Source organism: Genypterus blacodes, unplaced genomic scaffold, assembly GCF_046128005.1.
Source record: "Genypterus blacodes isolate CSIRO-AG114 ecotype Tasmania unplaced genomic scaffold, CSIRO-AGI_Gbla_v1 ptg000335l_1, whole genome shotgun sequence".
In the NCBI taxonomy this organism is placed as follows: Eukaryota; Metazoa; Chordata; class Actinopteri; order Ophidiiformes; family Ophidiidae; genus Genypterus; species Genypterus blacodes.
In genome coordinates, this window is record NW_027467120.1 from 75,001 (window position 1) to 96,992 (window position 21,992).

The 21,992-nt window shown below is 48.7% G+C and overlaps 2 protein-coding genes and 2 long non-coding RNA genes across 4 annotated transcripts in view; all 4 read left to right on the forward strand.

Moving 5' to 3' along the window:
- Nucleotides 1-1,893, forward strand: part of LOC142988564 (uncharacterized) — a 19,264-nt gene extending 17,371 nt beyond the window's left edge. The window contains exons 12-13 of the mRNA XM_076137761.1: nt 1,218-1,325; nt 1,789-1,893. Coding sequence (XP_075993876.1) covers nt 1,218-1,325; nt 1,789-1,893 — 213 coding nt within the window. The remainder of the gene's footprint in view (nt 1-1,217; nt 1,326-1,788) is intronic.
- Nucleotides 1,894-1,982: 89 nt separating this feature from the next.
- Nucleotides 1,983-2,751, forward strand: LOC142988563 (uncharacterized). Its single transcript, XR_012960612.1, has 3 exons — nt 1,983-2,035; nt 2,130-2,174; nt 2,697-2,751. It is a non-coding gene; the product is annotated as an uncharacterized LOC142988563 (long non-coding RNA).
- A 277-nt stretch (nt 2,752-3,028) lies between these two features.
- Nucleotides 3,029-3,543, forward strand: LOC142988560 (uncharacterized). Its single transcript, XR_012960607.1, has 4 exons — nt 3,029-3,072; nt 3,188-3,241; nt 3,356-3,400; nt 3,489-3,543. It is a non-coding gene; the product is annotated as an uncharacterized LOC142988560 (long non-coding RNA).
- Nucleotides 3,544-5,958: 2,415 nt separating this feature from the next.
- LOC142988559 (uncharacterized) lies at nt 5,959-21,493 on the forward strand. The gene is made up of 40 exons (XM_076137758.1): nt 5,959-5,998; nt 6,229-6,274; nt 7,625-7,669; nt 7,933-7,986; nt 8,121-8,174; nt 8,342-8,395; nt 8,698-8,751; nt 8,891-8,944; nt 9,994-10,038; nt 10,125-10,169; nt 10,285-10,392; nt 10,557-10,610; nt 10,709-10,762; nt 11,028-11,081; nt 11,174-11,281; nt 11,833-11,886; nt 12,024-12,131; nt 12,487-12,540; nt 12,658-12,711; nt 12,956-13,009; nt 13,088-13,141; nt 13,238-13,345; nt 13,505-13,558; nt 13,662-13,715; nt 13,844-13,897; nt 13,992-14,045; nt 14,399-14,452; nt 14,546-14,599; nt 14,786-14,839; nt 14,964-15,017; nt 15,377-15,430; nt 15,572-15,625; nt 16,204-16,221; nt 16,444-16,497; nt 16,707-16,769; nt 16,923-17,088; nt 18,103-18,212; nt 19,069-19,149; nt 19,523-19,705; nt 19,836-21,493. The coding sequence occupies exons 5-40, from the start codon at nt 8,172-8,174 to the stop codon at nt 19,983-19,985; spliced, it is 2,484 nt and encodes an 827-aa protein (XP_075993873.1). The 5' UTR covers nt 5,959-5,998; nt 6,229-6,274; nt 7,625-7,669; nt 7,933-7,986; nt 8,121-8,171; the 3' UTR covers nt 19,986-21,493.
- The last annotated feature ends 499 nt before the right edge of the window (nt 21,494-21,992 follow it).

A 21,992-nucleotide genomic window follows, 5' to 3' on the forward strand; every position in this document is an offset into this window, starting at 1 on the left:
CGGGGAACATGGATCAGGCTCACATGACGCTAGCGTGTTCATTCATTCTGCATGATGTTGTCTTTCTCTTCCTGTTGTTACTTTGTCTGCTGTTCTTAGAAACATGGAGGTGTGTGTGTGTGTGTGTGTGTGTGTGTGTGTGTGTGTGTGTGTGTGTGTGTATGTGTGCTGAACGTTATTTCTGATCAGAAATGAATATAATGTTTTTTTTAATCCAAAATTCTACAATATTCAAGAAACTATAAAAGTTCTGGAAAAAAGGTCTATAAAACCTCTAAAAGATGCTCCACCGACTTCATATGTTCTTTAAATTTACTTCTTAACGTTGAAATATCTTTGATTCTTCCTCATGTTACCTGAGGTCAGAAGTCTTCAGTTAGTAATGGAGCTTTTTATGTCTCTAATAAATCAGTCAGACATCACAACGTCTCTTAGACAAACATCAGCAGTGTCTCCTCTATTTACCCAGATGGCACCGGGTGTGTGTGTGTGTGTGTGTGTGTGTGTGTGTGTGTGTGTGTGTGTGTGTGTGTGTGTGTGTGGTCTTGAATAAGCTCAGCAGAACTCATTCATTCATATCAGCAGCCTGTGCAGTGATGTCCTCCTCCTGTCCTCCACCTGTCTTCCTGTCCTCCTCCTGTCCTCCACCTGTACTCCTGTCCTCCACCTGTCCTCCTCCTGTCCTCCTGTCCTCTCCTGTCCTCCTCCTGTCCTCCACCTGTCCTCCACCTCTCCTCCTCCTGTCCTCCTCCTCCTGTCCTCCTCCTGTCCTCCACCTGCCCTCCTCCTCCTGTCCTCCTGTCCTCCTCCTGTCCTCCTCCTGTCCTCCACCTGTACTCCTGTCCTCCACCTGTCCTCCTCCTGTCCTCCTCCTGTCCTCCTCCTGTCCTCCTCCTGTCCTCCACCTGTCCTCTCCTGTCCTCCACCTGTCCTCCACCTCTCCTCCTCCTGTCCTCCTCCTCCTGTCCTCCTCCTGTCCTCCACCTGCCCTCCTCCTCCTGTCCTCCTGTCCTCCTCCTGTCCTCCACCTGTCCTCCGCCAGACTTAGAAAAGAAAAGAAAACATGAAAATCAGAGGAGCAGAAATGAGCAGCAGGTTTCCAACCCAGACCCTGACCCTGAATGTCCACAGAGGGGCGCTGTAGCACTGACTGATGACTTCTGCCTGATAGTGACCTGATCAGTGGCCCCCTTGTGATGAGCTGTGTGGTCTTGCAGGGTGATCACGGTCCCAAGGGCGCTGCAGGAAGACCCGGGACCCCAGGGACGGACGGGGCCAACGGAGACGACGGTCAGCCCGGGTCGCCTGGTGCTCCTGGACCACAGGTGGGAGGTCAAAGGGCAAATTCTTTGTATGCATACAGACGGCAGCATGTGTTGGTAAGGAGACGCCTGGGGACCTGAGGGAGAGACAACTTGTGTCGTACAATCCTGGTCTCTGAGGACACGCCCACCTGTCCTTCAGTGCCACCCTGAGGTCAGATCCTCCGTTGGTCCTCTAAAGGAGAAGCCGTGTTTGTTCAGCTCTCTCCTCTGCTGCCCCCTGCTGGCTGAACCTCACATCTTTGTCCCTTTAACAGAGAGGAGCTACAAGTTTACCACCCTGTGTCTGAGCGCCCAAGACTCAGAGCAGCGTGATTGTTATTGTTACTTATTGATCAGAAATGATTCACTAAGAGAGAAACCATTCTGAGTGTCAAGTTGTAATATTTATTGTAAACAAAGCGTCAGAGTTACAGTTTTCTAAAATGTGTTCTCTGCATTTTGATTTTACACTTCTATCCTTCAGGGTCCCTGGGGTTACAGAGGAGAACGAGGGTCCAAAGGTGAAAAGGGTGACGAGGTGAGACATAACAACAACAACATGTGTCCTTCTGGAGGGTTTGTGTTTTAGATCAAGCAGTCCTTTAGTTTAGATTTGAGTCTCCTTCATTACTTGACTCATAGATAATGAGTTTCTTCTTCTCTGTTTCTTCATCTAGGGTCTGATTGGAGTCAAAGGGCCCAGAGGGGACGGTGGTGAACCTGGAGAGAAGGTGAGTGGGCTTTGATCACAGAGTCACACATCAGACTGGAGACTAGATTCCGTCCCATGGTAATGAACCTGTGTGTTTTCCTTCCTGTCCTCAGGGCTCAGCAGGTTTTGCAGGCCCCCCTGGTCCCGCAGGTCCATCAGTGAGTTTGTTTACTCTTTACTCCATTAATGTTTATCTGTCTGAGCCCTGGGTGAACATGAGGGAGCAGGAAGTTAATCACCCTCATAAAGAGATGAGGTCCTTCATTTCTTTGGCATGAAGCAACAGCAGCATGAGGATAAGACAGCTTAGCCCTGGCTGAGTCTGAGCAAATCAACCTTTGTCCAGTTTCCATCATTTATTTAAAGATTTTTTCAACTTTTCATGATTGAGGAAGAAAACCACAGAACCTTCCACAGTCGATAGTTTATTAAAGAGTGTTTGCCTTATTTCTCTTTAAAGCTTTAAAGGTCTAAAGGTTTCTTACAGGTGTGACTGTGGAGACGTCTGATTTGAATCTTAACCCAGTCTGCCTCTGAGCCTTCAGCTCCTCTGAGGCTCCACCTCCCGTTTCTCTCTCTGTGCTCTCTGTGCTGATCAATGTGAAGCTCATTTGGAGCTCCTCATGTTTACCTGCATGTAGAGACACTGACAACACAAACCATGTGATGTGTGTGTGCAGGGGCCTCAGGGGAGCAGGGGCGGCCACGGGCCAGAGGGGAACCCCGGGCCTGATGTGAGTACCTGCACCTCTACACACCTGTGAGACAGACAGGCAGGCAGGCAGACAGACAGGCTCATACTTTAACACACACTTATACATACAAACCAATTTCCAGGCTTCGTCTTTCGTGAGACGTTCAAGGACTCCAACTTTCATATCTTCCGTAATCTCTGAAACGTTTACCTTCACTTTGTGCTGCTCAGCCACAGCGTGTTTAGACTCAGCTGTATTATTGCTGCATGATGCTGTGCTGATGTGTGTGTGTTCATGCCTCCATGCACTCTACCAGGGGGAGAACGGACTGGACGGCCCCCCAGGACTGACGGGACCCCCAGTAAGAGAACGGACACATGGAACCACACAACGTTTACAGATTAGGAACATTTATGCTTTAGGGTTTACGTGTGTGTGCTTGTGTGTGCGTGTGTGTGTGTGTGTGTGTGTTGCAGGGTGCACCAGGTGCTACAGGACGAGTCGGCGCTCAAGGAGTTAACGGCTCAAGGGTGCGAAACAAATGATGTTCAAGTAGTTTAACACAAATCTATAAATTCTTATTTGTTGTGAGAAGAGAATAGAGTATTGATCAGAATGTCTCTGATGTGTCTTCTGTCCCTCAGGGAGACCCGGGCCCTGCTGGAGCTCTGGGTCCTGAAGGTCCTCAGGTACGGTGAAGCTGCTCTGTAGTCTGTAGATAAACATGGAGGGATTTGATGCTGTGAGACTTTCTGATCTGCCCTTTCATCCAACCAGGGGCCTCCGGGTTTAGAGGGACAGATGGGACCTCCAGGACGCAGAGGACCCCAAGTAAGTAGGGTTCAAGGAAGCACAGCAGGGGGTGACGTCCAGGTGCTCTGTGTGTTTAACCGTCTCCACTCTGCAGCCTGCTGGAGGTTAAAGTCCGTCTGTGCTTCTTCACAGGGACAGCCAGGGACGGGCGGTGCTGCCGGACCCAAAGGAGATCCTGTAAGTGTACCTCATCATCTAGTCTGTGTCCTCCTCGCTCCACCAGCACCTCCTACTGGTCAGACAGGGCAAGAGGCCGCGACATCAATCAATCCAAACCTTTAAAAAGTCAACGACAACACAGAACAGGAAACAAACACTCTGCTTCCCTCATTTCATTCAGTTCAGAGGGGGATTGGTGTTTAAAATGCAGCATCTGCAGCAGCTGAGGGGAAACACCAGCTGCATTACAAACAATGTGCTGCAACAATGAGACACAAAAGCAATTAAACCCTCACAGCACTGATGTAGCAGAACTGAACAGCCTCTGATGTGTTTAATCATGTGCCCTCTCTCTCTGTGGTGGTCTACCAGGGGCTCATGGGGCCCGCAGGACCCAGAGGGGAGCCCGGCTTTGAGGGGCCCATGGTGAGTCTCTGCAGGATATGACATCATAGCTTTACACATGCAGGTACATTTAATCCATGAAAACACTGGAGTCCCTCAGGAGGAGGAGTCAGTGTGTGCTGGACGGTTTCCCGGGCAACTGTGGGGCTTTGTAACTGATCCAGCAGCTTGTGTTCCATCAGCTGTACCTGACACACACACTGACACACACACTCATTAGCCCCCAGCCCACTGCAGCCGCTCACTGCCATCTAGTGGCTGTGAGCGGCTGGCAGACTCACTCCTGTGAACACACACACACACAGGGGTTCTCAGACTGTGTGTGTGTTCTGATCTGTGGTCTCTAGTTTGGGCTTCAAGCTGATGCACAGAGAAATAAATAAAACTAAAACTAGTTTCCTCTTTTTGGACTTCTAAAGCCCAGATCTCTTTCCTCAGCACTATTTGATCTTCTCTTACAAACTTCATGAAGTCTGAGACAAACTAGTTCCTCTTCTTAAACACAAGAGGAAGAGGAAGAGTATGAAAATGAAGATGAAGCTACTCAGGACGTAAACAAACGACCTCAAGCTTCGGACAAACTTTCCAATTACAATTGTGTGTGTGTGTGTGTGTGTGTGTGTGTGTGTGTGTGTGTGTGTGTGTGTGTGTGTGTGTGTGTGTGTGTGTGTGTGTGTGTGTGTGTGTGTGTGTGTCTGATTATGTGCCGTTTCTAAATGATGATGTGACATTTTGATGAACAGGGTCCATTAGGGGAGCGAGGGCCGCTGGGGTTCACTGGTGTGACGGTACGTAATGCTGAGTCAGTCACAACGTCTGTCCACTTCCTGCTGGAGCTCCGTCTGACTCTGATCTTCTCTCTCACAGGGCAGCAGAGGACCAGACGGGGACAAAGGGGTCCCAGGACCCAAAGGAGACAAAGTAGGAACCTCCTACTTCCTGTTTTTTCCTGTTTTCTTCTCTTCCCGTTTTCAAGTCTTTTCAGCATTAAATGGTCCGCCTCTCTCTCTCTCTCTCTCTCTCTCTCTCTCTCTCTCTCTCTCTCTCTCTCTCTCTCTCTCTCTCTCTCTCTCTCTTTCTCTCTCTCAGGGCTTCCAAGGGGCCACAGGTATCAGGGGTCCTCAGGGAGAGAGGGGCCCCAGTGGCTTCCCAGGCTTCGTAGGGACCCAGGGCCAGCCTGGCCCCAGAGGGACTGAGGTACCAGACCCAGATCCAGCTTCTCTTGGTTTACATCAGAATCACAGTACTGGCTTGTTGAAGTGGATCGTTGTGGGGGAGAATCGTGGAAGAGAAGCTTTGCTGATTCTTCTCTTTCTTCATTCAGGGCTCAAACGGAGAGACCGGCCCTCAGGGGAAGCAGGGAGGTCAGGGGCCAAAGGTCAGTGATGATTTCTTTGACTGGAGAGCAAGACATGTTGATCCAAACTGTAACTGTAACATCAGAGGGTCACATGTGGAGTCATCCTCATGAATCAATACAATACATCAACTATGAAACTCAAACCTCCACCAAGAACAAACTATTGATCTTCATAAACTGTAAAGACTTTCATGCTGAGTCACTAACATCTGAATGTCCTTGAAGGGGAACAGAGGACCGGACGGACGCAACGGCAAGCCAGGACCCAGAGGGAACAGGGTACACACACACACACACACACACACACACACACACACACACACACACACACACACACACACACATAAATCTGTTAGATAAGATCAAAACACAAATGTACCTACAGTAGTTTGATTCCCACTCCTGAAAAATGGTTTGTGTCTCTGTGTGAGATAGTCTGTGTTGAAGTCTTCCTCCTCCTCTTCCTCCTCCTCTTCCTCCTTCTCCTCCTCTTTTTCCTCTGCAGGGTCGTACTGGACAGCGAGGGCACACCGGCCAGCCTGGCCCGACGGTAAACCTGCAGCCTGTCAGACAAACATCCATCACTACAATAACATGAGAGATAACTAGAATAACTCTTCATCGCTCTGAAGTCACTTTGACTTTATAAACTTGCTCACTGATAGTAAATGTGATGGCACGTTTGTGTGTGTGTGTGTCTGTGTGTGTGTGTGTGTGGGTGTGTGTGTGTGTGTGTGTGTGTGTGTGTGTGTGTGTGTGTGTGTGTGTGTGTGTTCTCAGGGCTTGCCTGGATCCCCTGGAGCTGTGGGAGCAGAAGGAAAGCCTGGTACACAGGTTCCCATTCTCTATCATATCTCATTCCACCTGTCAATGCTTCTGTTGTGTTATTAAGACGAGCTGATCGATCAATCAGTCAGTCAGAAAATATGATGTATGAAATATGTTTACTGCTCTATGTCTCAACACTGATTATGTGTATAGATTAGATCAATCAGGTCTCAGTAAAGCCACTTCAATTCAATATTATACTAACGTTTATATTTATATCTGAAGAATAGTTGTTTACCTGTGTTTATATATTATTTATTTCCTTCATTGGAGTCAGATTGAAGTTTAACATGCATGTAAAGGTAGTTTGGTTGAGTAAATGTTAGGTTATTAGGTTATTTTAATTCATTCTTTCATCCTGTGGTTTATAAAGTGTGAACTCAAAGACTTTTACTAATAAGTGAAAAATCTTTAAGCCCAGAAACCTGAACGAGTGGTTTCCATAAAGGTGATGTCATGCAGACTGAATGATTCCTGCTGCCTGCCGTCTCTCTCTGCCTGCAGCTTCAGGCTCAAGCTTCAGTGTTAAACTCAAGTCCACACATTTCTTCCTCTCTCATCATCACCATTTCCTCCTCATTACATCATCCTCATCGTGTCTCCATCAAAGGAGAGCGGTTGATGGTCTGAGTGCGTTAAAGCGCTGATCTCCTCCTCTTTGTGCTCCACATGACAAAGTGAGAGGCTGCTGCTGTGGAAACGGCCTCAATGTGTCAACAGTGACTACTCAGTAGAGGAGGATCGCTCGCTCTGCCCTGGATGAGTGTTTAGCTTTAGACAGCAGGTGGCAGTGCTCAGTCAGTCAGGCTAAGCTGCTGTAACGTGTGTGGGAGCGGATGGCTCTGTTCTAGACGCTGCACAAGAGCAGATTAGTGAAGAGATGATTCATTCATAATCCACTCCTCTTATGTTCCTATTTATAGTCTGGAACGTCGTTTCTCCTTTTATATGAGCAGAGAATCACCTTGTTTCAAGACAGCGTGGCTTTAGTGACAAAAAGTGAAGCATTAAAGGGTTTTTCTACGCATTAAATTCAGTTTATGAGCCATGTGGAGCATTATGTGGCACGTGGAGCATTATTTGGCATGTGTGAGCTCATATTCATGCACAGGTGAGGAGGAAGTGCGTCCATACACCAATCACGTCCCTGTTCAATCTCATGACCAACAGAGACAAAGTGATGTGTAGAACCACAGCTTGATGGACATTTATGAGGAGTGTGTGTGAAGCTGAAGGGGGGGGGGGGGGGAGGGGGGGGTCATGATGTGGGGGGGTCACACACAGGCTGATCCCTCTGTGCTGACACTTCCTGTCTGCCTCTCTGAACCTCTTCTCCGTCTCTCCTCAGGGTCCCTCGGGTGCAGCGGGCAGCGCCGGCAGTAAAGGAGCGACGGTAGGTAAAGGATGACATCACCGCTGGAGAGATATTTACTGCTGCCTATAAGTTCAAACTGCATGGAAACAAACTGTTAAACCTTCATAAGACCGTAGATCAGACAGGGATGTGCTTCATAACGCAGCACACACACTCTGTGTGTGTGTGTGTGTGTGTGTGTGTGTGTGTGTGTGTGTGTGTGTGTGTGTGTGTGTCTGTGTTTATTTTACGAGCTCTTGAGTGACAGTTCCACATCCTTTCTCATTCTTCTCCTCTTTTAGGGTTTTCCAGGGATTCCTGGAGAGCAAGGTTCAGACGGCCCCCCAGGCTCTCCGGTAAGCCTCGCTGTCATTCAGCCAGGGGGGGGTTGCTATCTTGCTATCTATCTTCTGATTGGTTGATCAGATCAGCTGTTGCACTGATAGATTATTGATTGTTTTTCTTATCTAAGAGTGTTTCTGTCTGATAGGGACCAGCTGGGAAAACAGGAGCACCAGGCACACCTGGAGCCCCAGGAGACATGGTGAGACCAGAGACCAACACACACACACACACAGACACTGTGGGTTCATTGTCACAATCTATGAAATTTTGATCCTTACTGAAATTATTTGTGTGTGTGTGTGTGTGTGTGTGTGTGTGCGTGTGTGTGTGTGTTTGTGTGTCCGGTGTGTGTGTGTGTGTGCTCAGGGTTTCACAGGGCAGCCGGGCACAGAGGGACCTCAGGGTCCAGTCGGCACGTATGTAAGTGAGCAGATAGGCCACGCCCCCATCACGACCAGATAGGACACGCCCACCAACAACATCTGTCCACTTCTGCCTACTTGCTTTACTTAAAGGACATATTGGGCACTTGTAATGTAATGATGTCATAGTAGTTTGTGTTAAAGGGGAACGGTGCCTAACACCGCCTGTTTTCACTCATTGTGCAAAGCAGTGCAGTCGTGAGTGCAGATGTTGGCACATAAAGGAAAATAAAGGTTTTAAGATCGACACAATGGAACCAAATCATTGTGTGATACGTCTGTCTCACTCTTTATCTCCAGGGTAACCAGGGGACAGCGGGCATGCGTGGGTCTCAGGGACACACCGGTGAAAGGGTGAGTTCATCCAGTCTTCATAATACTACACTAACAATAACCCCTGTAAACATGAAACCTAATCCTGATGGTGTCTTGTGTTTCTCTCCTCCTCCTCCTCCTCCTCCTCCTCCTCCTCCTCCGCCTCCTCCTCCTCCAGGGTGAAGCAGGAGTAAGAGGTTTACCTGGAGCTGCTGGGAAGTCTGGACGTCCTGTGAGTCTCCACTTTATTATTGTTTACCCTCAACCTGTGTGTCTGCTGTGTCACAATAAGTGATGAGCTGCAGTATTTGGAGTGACAGGATGTGATTCATGAGCTCTTCCTGTGTCCACTGGACCGTGTGTGTGTGTGAAGCGCTCACAACCTAGACGTGCAACAGGAAGTAATGCAATTTTGTATTCTGGTACCAACTACTAAAGGAGTATCCCCATATTCAATCAGTAAGGTCCGGGCCCACAGGAAGCACACACTCACACACACACACACACACACACACACACACACACACACACACACACACACACACACACACACACACACACACACACACACACACACACACCTCCTGTGCCGGTCTCTCATGCGTTAGTTGTTTCTCCGTGTTGTTGTGAAGGTCAGACTTTCTTCTTCTATCAAAGTCTATCACATCGTATTCGTCCGTCCTCCTCTTTGCCTGCGGAGACGACAGAATCGGAAACCCTGTGAGGCGTGAACAGTCCACTTCCTTTCTCCTTGTTGTGTGATTGGAGTCGCTTCTCACTGATGCACCTCACTCGCCGTCTGTCGCCACGGTGATATCCATCAAGCTGTCAAAGCTGGGCAAAGTCAGGCGGCAGTGAGACGCCGGATTTTTCAGACATTAGGTTTAGACGCATCGGGACGTGTTTAGGATGTTGTGTTCGTATCTCAGACTGCAGAGGAACGAAAGCACCAAAGACACAACCTGAGAGGATGTCCACCTTGAGAGGACGTCCACCTGAGAGGACGTCCTCCAGGTCAGCGTCCTGCAGGTCGGCGTCCTGCAGGTCCGACTTCCTTTAACAAGTACCAAGTGGGATGGCGTTTGTCCTCGTTTGAGCCCGTTCTAGATTGTGCGTTACATTGCGTCCAAATCCGTCTGTTTTTGTTCCAGGTTGTTCTCTGAATGATTCCATGTTGAACCTGCTGATCACCAGGACAGATCTGAGTCCTGCCTCCATGTTTGTGTGTGAAACATGTCCTGACTTGTCTTGTTTGTATTTCCTTTTCCATCTCATTTCCAGGGTCTGGCAGGTCCTCCAGGAGAGAAGGGCCCCCAGGGACCTCAGGTGAGAGAGGAGAGAGGTGAAGGTGTACGCCTGCAGTTTGCACCCCCATCAGACAGAATGACACGTTTCATTGTTATCTCTCACAGGGTCGACCTGGAGATGAAGGATCCCAAGGGATACACGGAGCACCGGTAAGTTGCAGGGTTTGCTGTGGGGTCACTAGATGACCCCCTTTAGACGTCAAACCCATAACTTTGATCCATTCTGTCGTTTCTACTCTCACTCTCTGTGTTCTGTCTCATCCAGGGACCTCCAGGTCTTCAGGGTGTCCATGGTGCCATTGGGAAACCTGGACCCAGGGGAAGCAAAGGGCCCCCGGGACCACAGGGGCCAAATGGACCAATCGGAATCCCTGTGAGTTGGGTCTTTACCATGGACTGCTGCTCTCACATAAGGAACATGTGTGAGGAGATCCATGTCTCCTTTAGAAAACACGTCTAGGCTGTTGATCGTCATGGCAGCAGGATCAGCTGGTCCATATGAAGTCTGTATTGTGATGTGGTGCGTTTGTTCTGCAGGGTGTGAAAGGTGCTGATGGAGGACAGGGACCAGCAGGAGAAAGAGGAAACAAGGTCAACCTGCTGATCCTTAACTCTGAACATTCTGTTATGACATCAGCTCTGAAGGTTCGGTCCGTGTTCACTGACTGACCCGTTCTCATAACATGCAGGGTTTGTCTGGACCGTCTGGTGATGAAGGCCCCGCGGGACAAGACGGAGAACAGGTTTGTAAAGATTTAGAGAGGAAGGACGTGTACAGATAACAAGCTGTCGGGTTCAGGTCTCACAGGCAGAGTGGACGTGAGGTGGAAGAGGATGAAGGTGAGCGAGCTGCGGCTTGTTGAGGTCAGGGAGATTTCACACAAATGAGCCGGCGATGTAAATGTTTAACCCTTTGAAGTCTGTCAGGACTGACGCTGATGCTTTAAGATAATGAGATGTTTCCTGGTTTGGTTTAGATTTTAGTCTTGTGTCTCTGGTCTCATTCAGGGTCTCCCGGGACCGCCAGGTGTTGAGGGTCCGCCAGGCCAGAAAGGAGACCAGGTCAGTGAGAGCAGCAGTATGTTTTGAGTAAAGACCATTCATTTTAAAACCTGTTCATCTTGATGATTTAACACCTGGTGACCTGTTCACAGGGCGACCCGGGGCTTTGTGGGACCCTTGGTCCTCCAGGCCCCGCAGGAGAGATAGGACTGGAGGGCCTAAAGGGTGAGCTAGGACCTCCAGGACCAGATGGTACAGAGGTAACTACATTGATCTGCAGGAGCTGTAGCGTGAACGTCCCTCTGCTGTGGGGAATGTGAGGGGAAAACCACAAAAGACTCAAAGAGAAGTGTGATTGACTGATAGAAACTCTCTTTGAATGTTGATCCTGCTGTGAATGATTTAGTTTCTGTCCAGGTTTTTCTAATTTCACATGCTGGTGGTCACATTCATGCAGCTGCTGGCTCAGAAATGACAGAGCGGCTCTGCAGGAGGCGACTCTACACTTATCAGTTTAACACAAACATCATTCCATCCTGCCTCACCAGCACTGATGTGCACACTGAGTGTGACTGAGGTAATACCTGATAGTTGATCAGCTCTTTCGATCCTGGTCCATCCTCAGGTTTCGGTTGGTGTTTGTTGCTAACACCAACACAATCAAGTTTGGAGTCTCCAAACAGTCTGAATCCTTCCCATAATGCTTTGCTGCATGATGACCTGTGTGCACAGAGGGGGCCTGGGCCGAAGGTTTGTTGCTCACATGTCCTCTTAATGTCCACTCTATAAATTTGTGTTCACTCCTCTGCAGGGTGATGTTGGGCTTCCTGGTGACGTGGGGGAGCAGGGACCCAGAGGAGAAAAGGTCAATAATGTTGTTATTTTAATGGGCTATTATCATTTAATTATTGATTTTGTGTGTGTGTGTGTGTGTGTGTGTGTGTGTTCAGGCCCTTGGACAGGCTCTCTTCATGTCTCTGATCACATTGTCTCTGTTGGCAGGGAGAGCTGGGCCCTCTGGGGCTGTCGGGTCGAGAGGGACCCTGGGGGGGCCTCGGAGAAAATGGTGAAAGGGGTCCTAAAGGGGAAAAGGGCCACTTAGGACGAATGGTGAGCGCAGATTCCCACCATATGATGATGACGTCAGGTTTTTAATGTTATTATGTTAAAGTCCAGACTGAGGAGGCAGAGCAGCAAACTGGAGGTCTGAAAACCCTCTTAATGACTGAAAAGTGAACATTCTGGCTCTACATGGTCCTCAGAGGGGCTTGATCTTATCCAGAGACAGGAAACAACATCTGGAGGCTCCAGTCATCAGATTGGATCCTGATCAGAAGTGTTTCCCTTTGTTAATGTAAACATAAAGCCTCAGTCTTCTTGTCAGATGAAGCTGAGTGTATTTCTGCTTGTACCTCGATCTTAAACATTCTCTTGATCCTGACGCCACCTTCTCCTGTCTGAGCAGGGTGAGCCTGGACTGGTGGGAGAAGTGGGGCCCTCAGGCTTGGCTGGTTTACAGGTGAGTCAGCAGGACGTATAGACTCCATGGACATCAGGTCAATCTCACATGATCAAACTGCAACCTCTGCTGTTGCTCCTGCACATGTTGACCGCCGTGTGTTTGTGCTTCTTTCAGGGAGTTACGGGCCCTCGGGGATCCCCGGGGCTGGATGGAGCTCAGGGACAGAAGGTGAGAGCAGATCTCACCACAGCCTTGTAGCTTGGAGTTTGATTTGTTTCAGGAAGGTTTAAGCTCTGTAACTTTAAATCTATAAACCTGAACATGGTGACGAGTTCAGACAGAACCTGTGACCGGACCTGACAGTTCTTCTATTAATACTGTAGATACACACACACACACACACACACACACACACACACACACACACACACACACACACACAGCTGTACTAAATGGTCTCCCTCCTCTGCAGGGGGACTCTGGGTCCTCAGGGAGTCCTGGAGCTGCTGGGTCTGGAGGTCCTCAGGTAAATCTTCAAGTCACATTCTGCTCTGAACAAGGCATTGTGGGAAAACCTCTCATTCTCCATGTTGTTGTGTTTCAGGGCGTTGCAGGAGTGGCTGGAGTGCGAGGGGACATGGGGAAGCTGGGACCTCCTGTAAGGCCTCATGTCAGGAGGGTTCTGATCTGTTCTCATCCTGGTTGATGGTGGTTGACCACAGTGTCTCTCCTCTCTGTGATTCATGCATTAAAGGGCCCAGTGGGAAAGGTCGGGCCTCAGGCTGAGCAGGGTCCTAAAGGGGAACCTGGTCCACCTGGAGAGAAAGGAGAGCAAGGACCCCCCGGTGAAGGAGGGGAACAGGTCAGTGTGCAGTTAATGATGAATCCTGTATGAGACCACACAAAGCCAAGGAGATGATGAATGACGTGTGTGCGTGTTTGTGTGTGTGTGTGTGTGTGTGTGTGTGTGTGTGTGTGTGTGTGTGTGTGTGTGTGTGTGTGTGTGTGTGTGTGTGTGCAGGGGGAAGATGGTCTGGCGGGGATCCAAGGCCCCCCGGCTCTCCCGGGGTTAGAGGTAAAGACACAACACCACCATTAGCAGCATCAACACTCGGCCTGTTGTGTTCTGATCTACACACACACACACACACACACTCCTTCCTCCCTCTCCTCTCTAGGGACCTCCTGGTGAGCTGGGATCCCAGGGCCCCCCAGGTGCTGCAGGTGTTCCAGTAAGTCCACCGTCACATGGAAGCTCTCGTAACGATCCATGTTTATGTGTCCGTCTGAGAGGAGGGGAATATCTGCCTGGAAACTAATCAATCCACAGACAATCAATACAACAAATGTCTTCTTACAGGGAGGGCAGGGAGGGCCGGGACCTCAGGGACAGCAGGGAGCGAACGGGGACAAGGTAAGAGCTGCAGACTGAGTCCTCTGGTTCCTCTTCTTGTGTTTTTATTATAAACCTTTCCAAGTTTGCATAATGACAGAGGTTTGTGCCACAGGGTGAGGACGGAACAGCCGGACCTCCAGGGAAGACGGGGCACGTTGGGAGGAGGGTAAGAGATGTGTTGAGGGATCAGTGACGTCTGGAAGGCTCAATAACAAAACAATGCTCATTAAAGAAGCTCTGTCAAGTGTTCAAATACATTCTACATAGAATTTAGTGAGAGGAAGATCTCATCCAGCAAACACACCTGTGTGTGTGTGTGTGTGCCTGTGTGTGTGTGTGTGTGTGTGTGTGTGTGTGTGTGTGTGTGTGAGCTCCAGATGAACATGATGATGATGATCTATACTGATGTTACAAAGAGGATGAAGAGCCGCCCCACTGAGCATCATGCATTAAAGATGAGCTCATTTAGTGCGAGTCTTCATTTTGCCTCATTGAGAATAACGGCGTTCTCATCCGCAGGGGAGGCGAGGAAAGGCCGGAGCCCGAGGGACGAGAGGAGAGAGAGGACCAAAGGTGGGAGTGAGCAGACATGACTCCTGCAGCTCTGTGTTCATCTGGTTTAATCACAATGTCTGAGCCAACGTGTCTTTGTGTCCTGCTGCACAGGGAGAGAAGGGAGAAACGGGAGTGCTGGGGCTCCATGGGTGGCCCGGTCTCATCGTGAGGACATTTAGTTCTTCCTTTAAGATCCATTCAGCTAAACGTTGGAGTTAAAAAAAAGCAGTTTGGCTCAGATACAAAGAATGAGATCACATTCAGATACTTGTTTACATTTCAGCACTTAAGCTTCACTTTCTGTGCTTCGTCTCTAAACTCTTTGTAAATGTGTTTGATTCTGTCACCAAGGGAATCCATGGTTTACGTGGAGAGCCTGGGGAACAAGGCGAGGAGGGGAAACAGGTAAGTACACTTCAGTTTAGAGCTGAAACATGTTTAGTTTGTAATGATTGTTATATTGTAATCATTGGTTTTTGGAGCTGCTTGTTCCAGACGGAGGGGACTTGACTGCTCTTTGTGTTCACAGGGTGAGAAAGGAGACATGGGATCACCGGGACCACCTGGAGGTGACGGCATGAAGGTAGTAGGGGTTTATGTGCTTATGAGCAGATAAATATGCTGACCTGTAAAAAATAACAGATGGCAGTGAGAATGGAGCGCACACACACATTTATGATCACATAAAGTGTTAGACTGGTCTACATGCTGAGAGGTGGCATCTAAGTGTCTATAAAGCTGCTTTACAGCCACTTACTGTCCGTGTCAGCAGCTGTAAACATCTGCTGGGCTCACGTTTATAAGCACACTGATGATCAATATGTAGCTTTGATGATGGTAGCCTGAGCCTGTAGCTCCTCGTTACACAGAAAGGGTTAAATACGATGCACGACTCAACTTCTTACAAATACTGATGAAAGTTAATGTTGTATGAATCCTCAGGGGATCCGTGGAGCCGTTGGTTTATCGGGCACTCCGGGTCTGAAGGGAGAACAGGTAAGGATGCTAATACCAATGCTACTAAAGATACGGCTGTCTGTATGACACTAATGAGACAAATCCTAACTTTAAGTACTTAACACTTAAGTTTTGAGGCATTTAGGCGTTTGAAGGTTGTGTTTTTCTCTCTTTACTCAGGGAAACATCGGTCCAGCCGGCTCCAGGGGCGGAGCAGGGATGCCAGGCCTGCCTGTACGTTACCTTTTATAAATATACATCTTACAGATTCACACAGGAAGCCTCATGATATAAACTTAAGATGAGGTGTGTGTCTTTCTTTGTGTCGTACAATTTCACATAAATGCACTTAACCACATCAGAAAAAAAGAGAAAAGGAAGTAAATAACAGTCATTATCAAACAGCAAACACACGTTTACACACTTTTAAATGTCTATACTTGTGTTAGATACTCAGCCTAGCTCTGTCTGACACACACACACACACACACACACACACACACACACACACACACACACAGGGCTGCAGGCACTCATGTCTGGTAAATTGCAGTCTTATCTGTCAGGACACCAATCTTTCCCTCAACCAGCAGAGGGTTGAACCTCTCACATTATGAGCCGGTTCAGCCTATTGTGTGTTTGGAGGAATCCATTGAGCCGGTGATAAAAGCCGAGCAGTCACAGCTGATGGGCTCTGGTAGCTGCAGATAGAATCAGACCGACGCCTCAGTGGCTGTTAGTCGATAAATCCACTTTAAGAGGTGGAAATTACACTCACGTCCTCTTCTTCTCTGCTTTCTCTTCTCCTGCAGGGCCTGTTTGGATTAAAGGTAGGACATCTTCCCCGCAGACACCCACCTGTCCTGACCAATCAAACCCAGCGTAGCTCACAGGCCTGAGCACACACAGAGCTGCAGCACTGAGCCGTCACGCCTCAGCGTCACGTGAACGACACGTGGCTCACATTATTTACATTTAAGAAGACTTTGAAGTGAGAGCTTTGCTTCCTCCGTATCGTATGCGTTGCTCACGGTGTGTTCTGCTCCCTGCAGGGCTTGAAAGGCTACCAAGGCTTACCTGGATACCCGGGGAAGAAGGGCCTGCCGGTAGGGATTATTGATAACTCACCGGAACGGATACTGGAGTGTTGATGCCGCAGGGGGGGCAGAGCTTCAATCCAGCCTGAAACTTGTGATCTAAGAGTGCTGTTTGAGTCCAGGAGAGTTTCCTGGGCTGGACTCTGGACACACAAAGATCCTGCAGTCTATCCACACTAGTATCAGGTGTAGTCATTGTTGTATGTGCTCTGTTTTAGGGTCCACCTGGTGTGCCTGGACCTCCAGGACCATCTCTAAACCTGACGCTAACCCAGCTCAAGGCAAGCAAAGCTCCTTCATACCGTCAGTGTCAGATGAAGCATCTCATTAGAGAGCAGATAGCTCAGGCAGGATTTTAGTGTTTTGTTCATCTAAAGCCACCAAAGTTCCATTTCCCTGACTGGATTTGTGTTTCATCCTCCTGTTGTGTTCAGGACCTGATGTATGTGTCGGATAAGCCCAACTACCCTCTGATCCAGACCCTGCTGGACTCCCTGCAGCAGGACTTCCGGCTGCTGTTGGACCCTCCTGACGGCAGCAAGGAGCATCCAGCCACCACCTGCCTGGAGCTCTGGCTCTGTCACCCCGACTACAGCAGCGGTCAGCCACACACACACACACACACACACACACCCTTACACTGAGGGGTCAGCTCAGGGATCATGTGGTACCTCTGGTCTCTGAGGTCCCTGGGCCCTGAACGTTTGCATTGAGTTTCATTAATATGCATCAAGAACAGTTTCCATAGGAACACACAGCTAAGCCAAGGGGCTGTCACAAGTTCAAATGATTGGTTTGTGTATTGTAAAAGTTGAGAGGTATTTCTTAGACTTTAAAGATGTATTTGTTGTTATTTTCCCGTAGATTCTCTCATTAAAGCAGTGACCCTACATGGTCAGAGGCTGTTTAGCTCCGCAGCCAAACTAATGGAGGCTCTGCATGTAGATTAGAGCTTTGAGGATAAGATCCCTCCTCAATCTCCATCTTTATGGCGACCTTTCCTCAGCAGGCTCTCACTCCAGCGCTCGGAGCGAAATGAGACGGTTTGGATTCTCAGCAGCATCCTGTCTCTCTGAGAAACAGCTGGAATCACACACACTTTCCCCTCCCAGCTAAACCAAATGGCTCTGATAGGCTCATGCATGTCCAATCAATCAGTTTGTAATTTAACTTGTCTTTCATTCGACACCTAGAAAGCTGCAGCCAAAACAAAACAAAGAAACGCTTTACTTCACTTTCTACTGAATCCTAATGCAAGATCACTTTAACAACAAAAGGCTTCAGAGGAGTTTAGTATCATGGGGTTAGAGAAGTTTGTTCCACACTTGGTTGTGAGGTGAAAAGAACCAAAACAACAAAAATGCTTCCAACTATTAAAGAAATGATGTCAGTCATCAAGTTCAGACTAAATTTCTCCATAATCATGAAAGTATGTTGAGTCCTAAGTGAACTCTGTGACTCCTCTGAGTCTTATTCCTCCTCAGTCACGACGTAATGCAGCGTGTTGCTCTCTGTACTGTGTGAATGGGAGCGTCGGCGTTCCCCGGTCGGCTCTGCAGGATCCTTTCTTCTCGGCTGAGCTCAGTGTTCTGACCTCTCTCTCTCTCTCTGCAGGGATGTATTACATCGACCCCAACCAGGGCAGCCCGGGCGACGCCCTGCTGGCCCACTGCAGCTTCTCTGCCTCCTCTAAGCAGACCTGCCTGCACCCTCTGGACCCTCAGGTACAAACCCATCACGGCAGAGCGCTCAGACGGGATCGCACCTCTGGATCCCTGACCTTCATGTCGCCTGAACGTGAAAACACTGCAGATGTTTGTATTTCCTGTAAATCCTCTCTGGGATCATCTCAGCAGGCTTCTTCTTGTCATTTGCTTTAGTAAAGGTCAGTTCAGTGAGAGATGAGGTCTGATAAGCTGCTGAAGAATATGAATTATGGCTTCGCACTGAGTTTGAATGTTACAAAGTTATGGAGAAGTTTCTGAATTTAATAGGCAAACAAGAGAACTGACTTTTCCACTTTCAAACCATTTCCACTGTTTCTAAACTTCTAAGCCCTCAGGAACATTCCAGACTGAAGCCTCAGCTGTGCCTGCAGACGGTTCAGTCATAAAGTCGCAGATTTAGAACTTCACCAGCAGCATTTTGCCCTCAGACAGCAGAACATCCCAGTGTAGGAAAGGAGGCGTTCAGCCCCGAACTGAGACTCCAATAATGAGTCTCTACTCACTGAGGCTTCTCCTGACCTCTGAACCTCTGAATGAGTAAAGAATCAGGATCCATCAGTGATGTGCCCACATCAAATATGTGCTCACAGTTTCTCCTCTCTTAAACAAGAACAGTCGGAGTCACTCAGCCTCAGCCTGGAGATGATTTGATCCGCTCCCTTATTTAATGTTTTATTTTCCTCAGGTATGCAATTTAGTTTTGGTTCATGCTTGAGCTGCTTGCTAATGTGGAGTTCATCATCAGCAGGCTGAGTACCATCGTCTTCCTCAGGGGTTTATATAAGAACAGGATGCTCTTTACACACTTCTCCTCCTCTCCTCTCCTCTCCTCTCCTCTCCTCTCCTCTCTCAGCTGCCCATGAAGGCCTGGATGGAGGAAGCGTCTGAGGAGGGGTCCTACCAGTGGCTCAGCAGGCTGGAGCAGGGCTTTCAGGTGTGTGTGTGTGTGTGTGTGTGTGTGTGTGTGTGTGTGTGTGTGTGTGTGTGTGTGTGTGTGTGTGTGTGTGTGTGTGTGTGTGTGCGCCTTCAGCCATGTGGGTGAAGCAGCAGTGATTAGACTTGCAAAGAGGAAAGAGCAGTTGGCCTGACACGTCGCCATAGAAACGGGCAGCATTGGCGCTCACCTACAGCGAGTGTCTCTTTCTGCCACAGTGGCTGTGAAGCTTGTTTTACAGATCAGACTGTAGATCAGTGATCCCGGTTTAGTCTGTGATTGATGAACCCATTCAGATCAGCCCTGATCCAGATATTGATCCAGATCAGGCTGACTAACACACATACCTTCATATTGATTCCTTCTCTATCAGTTTCAGTATCCAGGGGCCAGCGTGGTTCAGATGCGGTTCCTGCGGCTGCACAGCAACGTGGCCACGCAGAAAGTCACGTACTCCTGCCACCCGGGACACAAACTGGGAGAGGCGAGCAGAGACGTCAAGTTCCTCGCCGACACCAGGAAGCAAAGTTACCTGGGAGCTGTGAAAGACTGCGTGGTACGTCTGATCAGCCATCTCCTATAGTCACCATAGCAACAATTACTCTTACGTTATGTTGTCCGTCGGTACCATGGTAATGAACGAGTATGTTCGTGTGTGTAACGTGTGTATGTTCCCTGTGTGTCAGCCTGCAGAGGAGACGGCTCCTGCACCGCGGGAGTCCGTGTTCGAGTTCGAGGACCTCCAGCTGCTTCCCCTGAGAGACGTGGCGCTGATGGGAGGCGCGAACTTCACCCACCGGTTTGGCGTCACGGTCGGGCCCTTGTGTTTCAGCTAAAGCGGGACACGCCTCCCACGTCGTACAGGACTCACAGATCCAGGACACGAACCTCTCTGGTCAGCCCAGAAAAACCTGGACCCTCATGAGGACGACTGGAATCTCTACTGCCTCTGATTTCAGAGGACGTCACCATTGATAGTTTTTGGGGGATGGCATGTCTGGTGACTCTGTGTGAACCTGAGAGGGCGTGAGTCTCCTCCTGTTGTTGTTTACAGAGACGTTTATCCTGTACGGAATAATTTAAAAGTGTATGTTTTGTTTTTTATTCATTATATCTCGTGGTTCCTCCTCTTCTTTGCTGTGTTTAGGGGCTCCTTGTGTAGCCGGCCCATCGTGTATGTACAGTAAAGCCAGAGCGCCCTGGCTGTTATCTATCACTCTGACTGAGTGTGGCGTCTCAACAACGTGTCCTCACAGGGACACAGCTGGTTGTCCCCTTGGCCCTCAGACGTGCTCGGTGTTAAACTGCTGCGTCAGGACTGTAAATGAGTGTGTTTGTGTTTTAAAGGTGCTGATTTTCGTATCGATGTTTGACTTATCCTTCTTCTACAGCAGGACTCCTCATGATGATCAATACTCCACTCTCTGCTGTTTAACAGGTTCACATATTTGTACCTTTTCCTCTCTCAGGTATGATGCTTTAATACGATACACACCCGGGTGCAGAAGCTGCTGTTGCCATGGTAACATTAATACCATTAAAACGACAGGGGGATTCATTCGGGTTCATACCTCCACCAAGGCCCCACTAACTCCATTTTTCGAGGACAAGCCGACACTATATAGCGCCACCGTCAGGTTGAACGATGTTCCATTTTTGGCTTCAGTAGTGAGGTCGCTCGTCCACCGGTCGCCTCATGCATTCATGAGATACAGCACTGTGTGATGAATAAGCCACGCCCCCTCTCAACTTTGGCAGCCAATTGTAGTGAAACAGTAAAGAATATTAAAATATTAAAGAACAAAGACGGATGGTTTGTCCGGCTCGTCCCCCCTCTGCCCTCCTCTGTTTGACTGAACTGTACTGGAGTCACTGAGTCATCACTGTCTCCTCCTGTTTGGACTCCATTCAGTCTGAGAGGTGCCTCGTTCCAGAGAGACGAATCGGACCTTCTCAGCAGAATCAAGTGTCCCAAAGCAGGCCCACGGTGATTGATCACCAGCTGCACTGTGGTGTGCAGCCAGCGGGGAGTTGAGGACACACTTGTCTCAGGTCTCAGGTCTCACAGTGAGACTGCAGTCTACAGCTCAGCTTCTCTGTGTCACTCTGAAGTTTGAGCCTCTCAGCCTCGGTGTTTGCTTGTTGTGTTTAGATTTGTCCGATCATCATTCCACATGATTGCCTTAGCTGGCTGAGACTGATCATTGTTTCTTTGTGTACTCCTCCTGTACTTTGTTGTGTGTTGTATTGTTGTTGTTGAAGTGAAATGACATGCTGGACATCTGTCTCCTGTGGTCCCTCCATCAGCTCATTCAAAGGACCACATGTCAGCTGAATTAAATGAAAACACTCTTACCCCAGTCTGGACTCTTTCTGCTGTGGCCTCAGACCAAGAACGAGACAACAGGAAATTAGTTTGAAGCTCTTAGGATGTAGATTGATAGAGATGAGGAGAAAGTTCAATCTGCGTTCCCTATGTGGTGGACATTGTGTGTGTGTGTGTCTCAGGTTACAGTGTGTGTTTGAATATCTGGCACATCTGTCCTCTGCTTCTGTGTTCACTCCAGACAGTCTTCATGTGGAGCCTTAAACTGGACGAGAGCGAGACCAGCAATTAACATTTACATTCATCTCATAGAGACTGAAGACCAGAAACTTCCATAATGAATGCAGTAACGATTCTTAAATGATGCATCAGTCAGTTCAATCTGCTGTTTGAGCCTTTTTTGTTAGGTTTGCAAAAATGCATTGAAGGGTTCTTGCCTCAGTTACTTAAAACGCACGCACGCACCCGCACGCACGCACGCACACAGCCTGTATGTGTGTGTGAAACAGCTTTGATA